The following is a 14,089-nucleotide window of genomic DNA, read 5'->3' on the forward strand; positions in this document are numbered from 1 at the left end:
CAGACTAAGGGAGCAGCTGGCTAGGTGACAGTCATCCAGACAGGGAAGTGAGATCGGCAGAGAATTGAATTGTTTGTCCCTAATGGGTACAGGATTGAGCACTGGGCATGGGGCCTCCATGGGTCAAGGCATCACAGAACCTGCTTCTGGTGCTTGAACTAGGATCAAGACAGTTTGAGATAAGAGTTACAAAGCTAACACATCTTTCTATTACCATTTGAAAGAAGTAGACACTTGAGACCGATGCTTCTCCAAGCATCATCTTGCTGGCAGCATCTCTCTCATCTGATAAAACTTGGTAGAAATGCAGACTCTCGGGCCCCTCCCAAACCTACAAAATCAGACCTTCTGGGATGGAGACTGGAAATCTCTAGTTTATCAAGCCCTGCAGGAGATTTTGATGCGTGCTGAAGTCAGAGGACGTCAGCCCTAGGGCAAACAGAATGGTTCAGCTATTCCTTAGAATTTGGTAGTTCGTCATAAGCTTACTTTCAGAGCAGTCTGCACCACACAAGAAACTATGTTAAAAAGAATAGCTAGAAAAACTAAAAATCATCAGGGAACATCCAGGATTTGATTACTTCCAGCTAACATTCTCAATGGTACAGTGCTTCTTACACAGTCTCCTCACTTTCTTCTTAGTGAACCAAATGCTTAGCCTCTCACACACAGCAGCCCCTTGCCCCACACAGATTTGCCTCTGGTGCTAAAATCTGCAATCCCGTGTTGCCTAAAGCAGTCAGAGCATCCCTACGTAATTAACATGTTTTGCCCAATTCACACAATGGAAAGTAGGAGGAATTCTTCATTTTTCCAGCGCCTCTCTTTTGCCCACAGCGATTATCGGAAGAGCCCTGCAATTAGGAAACTTGTGTCTTGCCTTCAAGGAAGAGTAGAAGCACTGAGGGCTCTGGAAGTTGACTTGGTGACAGCAGCATCAGAAAGCAGAGAGGAACAGGCAGAATAGGACCAAAATATGAATAGAATATGAACACACGACAGCTGAGCAGCCAGGCTGGGTCTGAAGAAACAACCTCACGGGTGGACAGACTCTATGTCAGGTTCTGTCGTTCATTCTATTTAAGTTGGAGGGACCAGAGTTGGATTCATCCCAGGTGAATTTGGGGAAGTCAACAAGTTGGTCTTAGCTCAACTTTCACATTTGTGAACTGGTGGGGAGTGAATGATGCTTAATTCGCAAACTGTTAAGAGTGTGTCTAAAAGAACTGGCTCTGTACTTGGCACATAATCGGATCCCATCCCTGTTACTCGTCTCTTGCCCCTTCGATGGGCCTTGTGAGTCTTCCATTGCATGTGTCCCTGAGATGGGGAAATTGCCTGGGATGCGGTTGACTGTTAGTTTTATGTTTTATTCTTTTAATGCCCCTAAAGATGACTTTGCCCTTGAGGTGTATAGGCCTTGGTGCTGGAGAACTTGGAATGAGTTGCCTGACTACCCAATATTCATATTATGAGGATTCAGTGAGGCAAATGTACCCAAAAGTGCTCTATACACATTTGTAGTGTGTGTGTTCGCTGTTTTCTGTTTGCGTGTTTGAACATTTCAGAGATTTGGAGGTGGAAATGGAATTTGAGACCTGGATTTGTTTGATATTTGTGGGGTTTTTTTAAGGTGGCTTGGAGGCATATCAGATTATTCACTAGACTTTATCTTGGAGGCAAAAGACATTGAAGTGTATGGGAACCACTGATCTCTGATCTAAAATGAAAGCTGTGACCTGTATCTTGGCTGCTGATATGCCATGGCTTGGATATTCTATTATTTGTAATGCACTGTTAGTTGGCACCTGATTTTTAGATTCACATTATCAGTCATGGAGCCCTGCATTTTTCATTCATAGGAAAATCAGAGTTATCTGGGTCAGGTGAATGAATAAAGGTCGAATGAAGGCATGGATTTCGATTTCTGGCATCATTGTAGACTTAATTATTCTGTAACTAAACACAAACCTTATCAGCATTTTTAGGGGACAGAGTCATTCTACAATTATTTAAGAATAATTGTGGGCATATAAATGGAGTTAATGCATCAGAATTGAGCATGATGTGGCCACACCCCTGTTGGAAATGCCAGGGATGCTACATGGAGTTTTTCCAACTCTTACCTGAGGAAGAAAAGCCAGGTCTGGGACATTCAGAGGAGCAACTCGGAGTCGCCTTTCACCTGCGAGGAAGTTCTTTGAAAACTCCTGTGTTACGTCCAAAATGCACGCATGTTTTGCATTCGACCTTAAATCTCTTCATGTTAGTTTCTAAATTAGTTTTTACCCCAATCTTTGAGTACAGTGGATGCTCCAAGACAGGCACTCTTGCCCCCTGGGCACACCTGCCTACCTCTGGGAATGAGCACGCACCTGAGAAGCCTCCCTGGCCTCGGAGACTGGAAGGTGGAGGATATAGGTCGGCATGCTTACATGATCGTGTGGGTGAGACACAGGTATGTTTCCAGCAAACAGGCTCATCTTCGTGTGGTGGTACCAGGAAAGGAAAAGATGGAATTTGAAGAACGTGTAGAGTTAAGGCGGAGGGCAGCAAGTCGTGGGAGCTACACGGCTTTGTACTGCGGAGGCAGAAGTTCCCTTGCCAGGGTAAAAAGGCCTGATCTTCACTCCATTTTTTGGCGAACTGCATTTTGGGAGTGTGCAACAGTGGTGTGGATTCATACTTAGAGCCTTTCAAACATCAGACATGAAGAGAAAACCGAGAATGGGAGTAGGAGAGATACATCAGAATTAACCCTAGAGCCCTTAATTCAACTCCGAGGGCCTTCTCAGTACCTACGGGGTCTCCTGCACACCACCAGCACATGTGGCTTTGAATCTGCGAAACCATCTGCCAGAGAGGCTTTGCCGTGGAAACGTTTGTGTGCAAAACAGTGAAGCTGCCAGGGCTGCATCTGAGAGGGGGCGTCAGGACCCAGCACCCAGTGGCTAAACTAGCAGCGAGGAAGAGCAAAGGGGACACGTGGAACGTGCAGATCTGAGAAGATGAGCAATTCCTTCATGCGCCTCTGTCACCCCAGGTTGTTCCAGAGTGAGCGATTTGGCCGCGTCATCACACCTCTTTCATAGTCAATAAATGGTAGTCTGTAAGGGCAACAGATTTGTTAACCTCGGACATGCCCCCGGAATTCATCTGGAGCAAGAAGTCAGGATGTAGAACCTTCCTGAGACAGGCAAACATCTTTACTTCCTGGAAAATGTTTATCATGGCTACTGTTGTCTCCGCGTTCATGTCATCAATCTGGCGATGACTGTAAATGATGTTAGCAAAAGGCCACGAGTTAAGTAGACTTCTGTGGAGTTTTAAATGTGTGTCTCCCCTTTGAGCTTAGTAGCTTCTGAAAAATGGACATTTTTTTTTGTCTCAGACCTGATTTTTGATGCCATAAAGATGAAGAACTTGCTTGTAAATATCCTGAATAGCCAGCAGGGGAATATTTAAATATGAAGAACCAAAATGTGTATGCTTTAAACAGGAAGGAAAATCGGGGCGCCTGGGTGGCACAGTCGGTTAAGCGTCCGGCTTCAGCCAGGTCACGATCTCGCGGTCCGTGAGTTCGAGCCCCGCGTCAGGCTCTGGGCTGATGGCTCGGAGCCTGGAGTCTGTTTCTGATTCTGTGTCTCCCTCTCTCTCTGCCCCTCCCCCGTTCATGCTCTGTCTCTCTCTGTCCCAAAAATAAATAAAAACGTTGAAAAAAAATTAAAAAAATAAACAGGAAGGAAAAAATACACTATCTTTTGCTATCATAGTGCATGTTTAAGTTCGTGTTAACCTCCTATGAAATGTGTAGTTTTACCCTACACTTTTTAAAATGGGAATGCACACGCTTTAGACTTAATTCTACAAGGCTATATCGAAAGGAGTTTTTGTTGTGTCTTCAAGGAACTTATAGTCTGAGGAGACAAGCTAGATGTTGACATCTTCATTTTTTAAAAAAAAAATTTAATGTTTATTTATTTTCAAGAGACAGAGAGACAGAGTGTGAGTGGGGAAGGGGCAGAGAGACACAGAATCTGAAGCAGGCTCCAGGCTCTGAGCTGTCAGCACAGAGACTGACATGGGGCTGAAACTCAAGAACTGTGAGATCGTGACCTGAGCTGAAGTCGGATGCTGAACTGACTGAGCCACTCAGGAGCCCCAGATGTTGACATTTTTAAACTAGAATTAAGAGGTTGATTGTCATTGTCCTACTTAGGCAGGTACAGCAACTTAAGGGTTGTGGCCAGCCGGCCGAGAGCTGCTGTGGCCTTCATCTGGGCATAGGTTTGACAAAGAAGAAAACTTTACAACATTAAGGAATTTTGACTTATGCCTATATATATTGGCCACTTTGAGAGTTAGGAGTGTGGTCCAGCCTGAGGATGCAGGTTCTGAGCTGTTTTTTTGACTTCGATTACTCTGTGTTAACCATGCAAAGTGAAGAACAAACCCAGAGTAGGAAGGATAAGTGTCTCCAAATTGAAGGGAGATCATTCCTTGGGACCAGCTCACAGTCCCAATGCGTGAATCCCAGCTGTGCCTTCCTCTGATTCTCTACTATCAAATGAGACTCTTAGAGACACAGACCTCTCTCTTATCTCACTTCATGCCAAGATCCATTCCATCTGCCACTCACATTGGTTCTCTCTGCTGAACAACCCAGCATCCCTGAGAGGCACCTTGCACTTGGGTCTAAAAGCAAGCATATTGAGGAGATTTGTACACAAGTTGTAGCCAAGCACATAGGCACACCAGGGGCAGCAGCTTCAAAGTGGGGAGGAATTCTAATAATCCGTTTGTACTCTCCTGGGCCAAAGCTGTGAGCCCAGCTTTGAGATGCCCAATCATTATGCTCAAGTCTCATAAAAGCAAGCTGATGGTAACATCCAATCACACTCTTACAGCATCAAGGATACTGAGAGGCAGTAGAAAGAGTGAGAGAACAGCCCACACGACCTACAACAAAGAGACTTTGAGCTAGAGGTCATCGAGTTTTCCATTTTTTCCTTCTTTGGTACAGATTATCTTCTAAAAAGTGGATACTCTATGGATTTGCTTGATACTCAGATTTTAAAAATTATTTCCTGCAAGTGCAATGTATTTAGCAGTAACTCTGCCTTTGAATAAATATTCAGAATTATTTCTGAGTAAAACTTTCCTAGGAGAAAATGGAAGCAAGTACTCTAGCTGTTCTGATTAATATGTTAGCAGATATATATTGAGCAAGGATGGGATAGAAAACATTTTAACAACCTGGTTTGCAAATACCTACTAGACTACAGATAAGCCATTTAACAATTATGTTCTGAAATTTCCCAGGATAGCAATTAAAGAGGAGAGATCTCAGAGTAGTTTCTTAATGCTATGCTCAGGCTCCTCCCTAATAAACAGAATTTCCTGGAAATCCCTAGATAATAATACAGATCAGAAGAAATGAAGGTACGGCAGTTTAACACTATACTTTGCTAAATGGAAACATTGTAATTACAACAGTAAACATCTATTGACCTATCATTCTATTGCCTTAGGGTTGGTTTTAATAAATACATTTTGCAAATTTGAATGTGAAAAGACGTTGTTTACATAAATAGTTACAAAGAGCCTCTAATATTACAGTAATTGTGTTTGTTGATTTCCATTACCCTGAAAAATACCCCTCATCCCCACTAGCAGATCCTCTATTACTGGGAAAGACATTAGATTGTGAGAAGCTTTTTTTAATCAATAGTAGCCTAATAAAATCACAACACTGCTGTCTTTGTAGACTGTAGCTGGAGAAATAACTGTGATTGAGTGTGTTTGTATTACAATGTGAGTAGCTGTTTCAATGCTTGTTTTGCTTGTCTCCCATTTTCCTTCTTACAGATTTTTAAAAGCATTGGCTCTGATGAGACCGTCCAAGGGCAAGGAAGTCGGAGGCTGATCAGCTTTTCTCTCTCAGGTATGTTTTGCTCACCTGAAAGCCTTGTGGAGAAAATAAGAAGGTCAACCAGCAGTCAGCACACCTACTTCAATTTGACTCTTACCTACAAGTTACTTCACCTCTATGTGCCTCAGTTTTTCCATCTGTAAAAGAAAAATTAAAAATGTCTGCTCCATTTTCCTTGACCACATGAGGATATTGGAGGAGTCAATAAGTAATAGATGCTAAGCACTTTGTGATGATGAGAAGAGAAGCCACAATTCTACTTTGCCTCCATCATCAATAGCATTAATTGAAAATTTATAAAGTGGAGGTAGGGGAAAGCCTGGGGAAAGAAGCAGCCAGCAGACCCTTTGTCTAAATAAAATCTCACATGAAGCTCAATTGATAAAACCGATAAAAGCCAAACTGCTCAAGCAAGTACATTTGTGGAAAAGTCAGTGAAATCCAAATAAAGTATGTAATTTAGTTAATAGTGGTTTTTTTTGAGTAATCTAATTTTTCAGTGTTCACAAGGTACCATAGTTCTATAATATGCTAACAATGGGACAAACTGGGTAAAAGTATGTGGGAAATCTTTGTACTACCTCTGCAATTCTTCTGTAAATCTGGAATAATTTCAAAATTAAAAGTATAAAGAAAAACTGAGTTACCCTGCCTAAAATGATATACAAATCTCAGAGCCCTACACACTGAATTCCACCCTAACTGGGCTTTGAGGAGACACAATGGCATGAAGCTCTAGGACTCTATTGAACACAGTTTGGAAAGTACTGCCTTAGCTTGTCAAACCAACAAGTGTTACAGACCATGAATGTCGGAGATCTAAGACCACAGAAATGATGAGTGTTCCTGGGAGATAGACAGTCAACTGCCATTTTTATGTCTATGTGAACCCCAGTAAAGAAAATGCATTTCTAAAGATTCATTGGTAAACAATTATAGCAAGGTTGCAGGATGCAAGTCAATTGCTTTCCTACATACTAGCAATAACAAGTGGAATTTAAAATTAAATACACAATACCTTTTTATATTTGCACCTCCCCAAATGAAATATTTAGGTATAAACCTAACAAAATATGTACAAGGTCTATGTAAGGAAAACTACAAAAACTCTGATGAATGAAATTTAAAAAGAACTGAGTGGAAGATACTCCATGTTGATAGATTAAAAAACTCAGTGTTGTCAGAGTTTCAGTTTTTCTATAGAATCAATGCAATCCCAATTAAAACCCGAGCAAATCATTTTGTGGATATTGATAAAATGACTCTCAAACTAATAGAGAGAGGCAAAAGACCCAGAATAGCCAACACAATATGAAGGAGCAGATCAAAGTTGGAGAACTGACTTATTCAACTTTAAGACTCACCACAGCTATGGTAACCAAGATAGCATGGTATTGGTGAAAGAACAACAACAACAACAACAACAACAAAACAATAAATCAATGGAACAGAATAGAATACTCAGAAATCGATGCACATAAATTTAGTCAACTGAACATTGACAAAGGAGCAATAGCAATACATTGGAGCAAAGACAGTCTTTTCAACAAATGATGCTAAAACTACTGGGCATCCACATGCGGAAAAAAAAATCTATATCCAGAACTTACACTCTTCACAAAAATTGACTCAACCCACTAAAAAACTGTTAAAACTAATAAATGCAGTAAAGTTGCAGGATACAAAATCAAAATACAAGAATCTGCTATGTTTTAATACTAATAATGAACTGTCAGAAAGAGAAATTAAGTAAAAAATCCTATTTACAATTGCATCAAAAAAAGACCAAAATACTTAGGAATAAATGTAACTAAAGAGGTAAAAGACCTGTACACTGAAAACAAGAAAACATTGATGAAAGAAATGGAAGAAGACACAAATAAATGGGAAGATAGCCCATGCTCATGGATGAGAAGAATAATGTAGTTAAAATTCAATCCAAAGCAATCTACACATTTGATGCAACCTCTATCAATATTCCAATGGCATTTTTCACAGAAATAGAATAAAGAATTCTAAAATTTGTATGGGACCACAAAAGACCCAAATAACCAAAGCAATCTTAAGGAAGAACAAAGTTGGAGAAATCATGATTCCTGATTTCAAACTATATTACAAAACTATAGCAATCCAAACGGTATGGTATTTATATAAAAACAAGACACACAGATCAAAGAAACAGAATAGAGAGCCCAGAAAGAAACACACATATTATGGTCAATTAATTTACAGCAAAGGAACCAAGAATGGGGAAAGGACAATCTATTCAATAAATGGTGCTGAGAAAACTGGACAGCCACATGCAAAAGAATGAAACTAGGCCACTATCTTACACCATCCACAAAAATAACTCAAAACGTATTAAAGACTTGAACAAAAGACCTGAAATCATAACATTCCTGGAAGAAAATATAGGCAGTAAGGTCCTTGACATCAGTCTTGGTGATATTTTTTGGATTTAACACCAAAAGCAAAGGCAACAAAAGCAAAAATAAACAAATGGGACTACATAAAACTAGAAAGCTTCTGCGCAGCAAAGAAAAATGTCAACAAAATTAAAAGAAGTGAGAGAGAATAATTGCAAATTGTATCTCTGAAAAGGGGCTAATGTCCAAAATATATAAACGTTTTTTCTGCAATTTATCAGAAAAAACAATCTGACTAAAGAATGTGCAGAAGATCTGAATAGACATTTCACCAAAGAAGACATACAGATGGCCAACAAGTACATAAAAAGATGTTCGACATCATTCATCATTCGTGAAATGCAAAATATCAAAACCACAGTGAGATATCACTTCACACCTGTTAGAATGGCTAGTATCAAAAATGCAAGAGGAAACAAGTGTTAGTGAGGATATAGAAAAAGGAAAACCCTCATGCACTATTGGGGGAGATGTAAACAGTACAGCTATTATGGAAAACACTATGGAGTTTCCTCAAAAAATTAAAAGTAGAACTATCATAAGATTTGGGAATTCCACTTCTGGGTATTTATCCAAAGAAAATGAAAACATGAGCTCAAAAAAATACATGCACCCTCATGAGTGATACTCAGCCATAAAAAAGAATGAAATTTTGCTATTTGTGGCAATATGGATGGAGCTAAAGAGTACTATGCTAAGTGAAAGAAGACAGACAAAGACAAATACCATATGATCTCACTTATATGTGGAATCTGAAAAACAAAACAAAACAGAACAAACAAAACAAAACAAAACCACGCTCATAGATAGAACAGATTGGGGGTTGCCAGAGGTGGGAGGTGGGAAAAATGGGTGAAGGTGGTCAAAAGATTCAAACTTCCAATGTAAAACAAATAAGTAAAGTGGATATAATGTACAGCGTGGTGATTATAGTTAATAATACTGTATTGTATATTTGAAAATTGCTAAGAGAGTAGATCTTAAAAGTTTTCATCAGAAGTTATAACAATGTGTGGTGATGACTATTAACTAGACTTATTTGGTAATCATTTTGCATTATATCCAAATATAATACAAGTACATGAATCATTATGTTGTATACCTGAAACTAAATATAATATGTCAATTATATCTCAATTTTAAAGAATCACTCAAAATGGACCAGACCTATGTGTAAAATGCAGAGCTATAAAACTCCTAGAAGGTAACAGGAGAAAACCTAGATGACTTTGGGTATGGCAATGGCTTTTTAGATACAATATCAAAGATGTGGTGCATGAAAGAAATGACTGATAAACGACGGACCTTATTAGAATTAAAAATTTTTGTACTGTAAAAAGACAACGTCAAGAGAGTGAGAAAAATTACACTACACTGAGAAAAATTATTTGCAAAACACCCATCTGTTAAAGGAACACTATTGTAAATATAAAAAGAACTCTTAAAATTCAATATGAAAACAAACAAAAAAAAACAATTAAAAAGAACGGGCCAAATATCTTAGCAGACACCTCACCAAAAAAGATATACAAATGACAAATAATCATATGAAAAGACGCTTCACATCATATATCATCAGGGAAATGCAAATGAAATACAAATGAAATGCAAATGAAAACAAGACGCCACTACACACCTATTAAAATGGCCCAAATCCAGAACACTGACCACATCAAATGCTGACAAGGATGTAGAACAATAAGAACTCTCGTTGGTCACTGGTGGGAATGCAAAAGGGTACAGCCACTTTGAAAAGCAGTGCGGTGATCTGTTACAAAGCTAAACACACTCTTACCATAGGATTCGGTGATTGCACTCCTTGGTATTTACCCAAACGAATTAAAAACTTAAATCTGTACAAAGCTTGTACACAGATGCTTAAAGTAGCATTATTCATAATTGCCAAAACTTGGAAGCAACCAAGATGTCCTTCAGTAGGAGAAAGGATAAATAAACTGTAGTACAGGCAGATAATGGATTGGTGTTCATTGCTAAAAGGAAATGAGCTGTCAAACCAGACTAAGACATGGAGGAATCTTAAATGCATATTACTAAGTTAAAAAAAGCCAATCTGAAAGGGCTACATACTATATTATGGAAAGGTCAAAACTGTGAAGTCAGTAAGGAGATCAGTGGTTTCCAAGGTCTGGGAGAGGATGGAGGAGATGGAGCACAGAGGATTTTTAGGACAGTGGAAATATTCTGTATGATGTTCTAATAATGGATACATTTGGCAAAACCCATAGAATGTACACCACCAAAAGTGAATGCTGATGTGAACTATGAACTTTGGGTGATAATGATGTGCCAGTGTAGGTTCATCAGCTATAACAAATGTACCCCTCTGCTAGAAGATGTTGATAATGGGGAGGCTCTGCATGTGTAAGGCAAGGGGTATATGGAAAAATCTGTTCTTCTGCTTAATTTTGCTGTGAACCTATAACTCCCCCCTCAAAATAAAGTCTTTCATTAAAAACAAAAATCAAAATGTTGACAACATTAGCATATGTCTCTCTAAGTTAAAAGAAAAAGGAAGAAAAACTCAATACTTTTGTATTACTAGGGCAGAAAACCAACAACTCCTGATTTTCCATTCTTACGTTCCTGTTGAAATGCTTGAGAAATAACAATTATTTGTACAAAACCTGTAGGAAATTCACTAACCAAAGCTCAGTGAAATCCTGAAGCCCAAGAGGGATGCCATGCAGGATGGGCAGCATGGGCCTGGGGAAGGAGAGAAATTCTCTGTTAATTGGTTCCCATTTTGGTTCTACCATACAGACAAGGGCTGATAGAACAATTATATTCATTGTGAGACTATAGCCCTTGGTTTTCTTCCACCTCCACTTTGCAGAGGAATTTTCACCTGGACCCATAGAATTTTCAAAGTTGGATTTCCTCCCTCAGTGTACAACCCAAGTTTCCTGAGGTAATTTCAGACCCTCACCCCAACTTGCCTGAGGAATGCCAGTAGTCCAGTCCAGTAAAAGCCAATGGTCCTCTCTTGAAACACATCATGACCACAATGCCAGTTGAATTGATTTATTTTAAGGAATGGTTTTATACATGCCAGTAAGTGTTCCATATAATGGGTTCTGTAGACATACCAGTACATATGCATAATGAGGTGAAAAGTAGACTGAAGACTGAGAAGATTTTTCCATGTTTTGGTTGGGCTTTACTCCTTGTGTAAGCCCTGATATGCTCTTTAACCTCACCAAAACACATTTAACTTAAAATATTCCTTGTTTTATAGATTTCCAGGCCATGGGGCTGAAGAAAGGGATGTTTTTCAACCCAGACCCTTACCTGAAGATTTCCATTCAGCCTGGAAAGCACAGCATCTTCCCTGCCCTCCCACACCATGGACAGGAGAGGAGATCCAAGATCATAGGCAACACTGTGAACCCCATCTGGCAGGCCGAGGTGAGTGCTGTGGGCCCTGAGAAGAAACTTCAGTGACCAACTGACCATAAAGCAGCCTACATGCTATGCCCTCCTTTCTTAGAGCCCTAAACTGCTCTGTTTGTGGCTCTCCAGTCTTGGAAGGAGGCTGTGTTTTCTGTGGGTTATAACTCAGGGATCTTGACAGAGCCCCTCAAGGCAGTACCAGGAAACTGTTTGTTGCTCCTACACTCAGTAGCCCTGTTATAGCTCCTTCTTCTGATTCAGGACCTGCATCTGAAAGCAAGACAGCCTCTCTCTGCCTCTGTGTGGGAGAAGGAAGAGAAGAATTTTGATTTGAGCATTCTCACACCCCTCCTACATGTGCGGTCCTTAGGCAAGAGTGCCAAATTTTAAATGAGTCCCTCTAGGCCAGTTCCAGAGATTCTAAAATTGCCAGGTTCCTGGGACAGGTAAATAGATAAGCCCCAGAATATCCTTGGGAATTACATATTGTTTGATCTAAATAGACATGAAACCTAACTGTGCATCCCATCTTCCTGCTAGGCAATTTGAAGGAGTATTGACAGTTTGTTTTGTCTCATGAAGGCCTGTCTCCACTCTCAAATGGGTCCTCTGCTAGCCAGGAGTGAGGAGGCTCCTGAGCAAAGCCACATGTGTGTCAGGCTGGGCTTCACAGTGGCTCAGTCCTTTCCTAGAGAACTAGCAGAAAGTTGTCACAACCCATTGGCAGCCTAGCTCACATGCTTTAGCTTGAGGGTATGACCTGCTAACTGTGTAGCTTGGGGAGCAAAGAGGCTTAGGTCATGGGAAAGGCTACAGTATAATGTAGGGGTTAAAAGCACAGCTTTGCAGCCACACAAACCTTTCTTCAAATCCCAGTGTGGCCACTTGCTAGTTGTGTAGATTTAAGAAATCCGTCATCCTCATTCTGAGCCTCAGATTACCTTCATCCGTCTGTTACTGAAGGAAATATGCGACTCCTACCCAAGCCACTTGCTTTAGACAGGGCTCCTTCCTTTATTCTTCTGAGTATATCATCTATGATGTAGACCTTTCAAACATTCTTGAGCAAGAAAGTGTAATTAGATGTTTTGGGGCAAAGCTTTTTCATTGTCTCTTAAATTATACCACCTACTTCCTAGGCTTAATTAACCCTGACCCAGGCCTTACAGAAGAGCAACGTTACAGCTTTGAAGTTAGAGCAACATAAAGGAAATGGAATTATATTTAATCTTCCTATGACTTTGGTTATCAACAGATTCTAAAGCACTGAGAGTACCAGTAGCATGGAATAATGAATCTTAAATTATTTGTTCCTTTAGTCCAGGCTATTCTTGCCAATTATTTCTGGTCTCTTCATTGCATTCCTGGGGATAATACAAGATGCCACAGGAATTTATAGTACATGGAAAAAAAAAAAAGAAGAAGAAGAAGAAGAAGCCTTCTCTCTTCTGAAGGACTTCAGAGCAACTTGTTCTAAAACATTTAGTCATAAAGGTATTATAAGTCTCAAAGAACATTTCAAAAATCCAGCACCATCAGAATGTTTTTTTGTTTTAAAATGTCAACTAGAATCTGCTTTAAGTTCTGCAATTATTTCTGAGTCTTTAGTTAAGATTTACTTCTCTCTGGAAGGATCCTGGCAAACTCTTGCTCGTCCTCTGCTCTTGACCTCCTGCATTCTATCCAACGTGCTGTGGTTAAAGTTGGTGTTCTAAAATAGGTTTTGCCACGTGTTTCCCTGATGAGGCTCAGATTGAGGATAACTGATTTCTCAAGTTAAACATCAAGTAACTAACTTGACTGCAAATCTGTACTTTCTTTTTTTTGTAATTTTATTTATTTATTATTTATTTATCTTTCAATTTACATCCAAGTTAGTTAGCATAGTGCAACAATAATTTCAGGAGTAGATTCCAGTGATTTATCCTCTATGTATAACACCCAGTGCTCATCCCAGCAAATGTCTTCCTTAATGCCCCTTACCCATTTAGCCCATCCCCCTCCCCACAACCCCTCCAGCAACCTCCCGTTTGTTCCCAATATTTAAGAGTCTCTTATGTTTTGTCCCCCTCCCTGTTTTTATATAATTTTTGCTTGCCTTCCCTTATGTTCATCAGTTTTGTATCTTAAATTCCTTACATGAGTGAAGTCATATAATATTTGTCTTTCTCTGGCTGACTAATTTCGCTTAGCATAATACCCTTTAGTTCCATCCACATAGGTGCAAATGACAAGATTTCATCTTTTTTGATTGCTGAGTAATACTCCATTGTGTGTGTGTGTGTATATGTGTGTGTATATATACATATACACACACACA

At 39.6% G+C, this 14,089-nt stretch overlaps 1 protein-coding gene across 4 annotated transcripts in view; it reads left to right on the forward strand.

Moving 5' to 3' along the window:
- Nucleotides 1–14,089, forward strand: part of HECW1 (HECT, C2 and WW domain containing E3 ubiquitin protein ligase 1) — a 420,473-nt gene that overhangs the window by 259,715 nt on the left and 146,669 nt on the right. For all 4 annotated transcript variants that reach the window (XM_053218663.1, XM_053218662.1, XM_027071594.2 and 1 more), the window contains exons 5-6: nt 5,869–5,944; nt 11,615–11,784. In XM_053218663.1, coding sequence (XP_053074638.1) covers nt 5,869–5,944; nt 11,615–11,784 — 246 coding nt within the window. The remainder of the gene's footprint in view (nt 1–5,868; nt 5,945–11,614; nt 11,785–14,089) is intronic.

Source organism: Acinonyx jubatus, chromosome A2, assembly GCF_027475565.1.
Source record: "Acinonyx jubatus isolate Ajub_Pintada_27869175 chromosome A2, VMU_Ajub_asm_v1.0, whole genome shotgun sequence".
Classification (NCBI taxonomy): Eukaryota; Metazoa; Chordata; class Mammalia; order Carnivora; family Felidae; genus Acinonyx; species Acinonyx jubatus.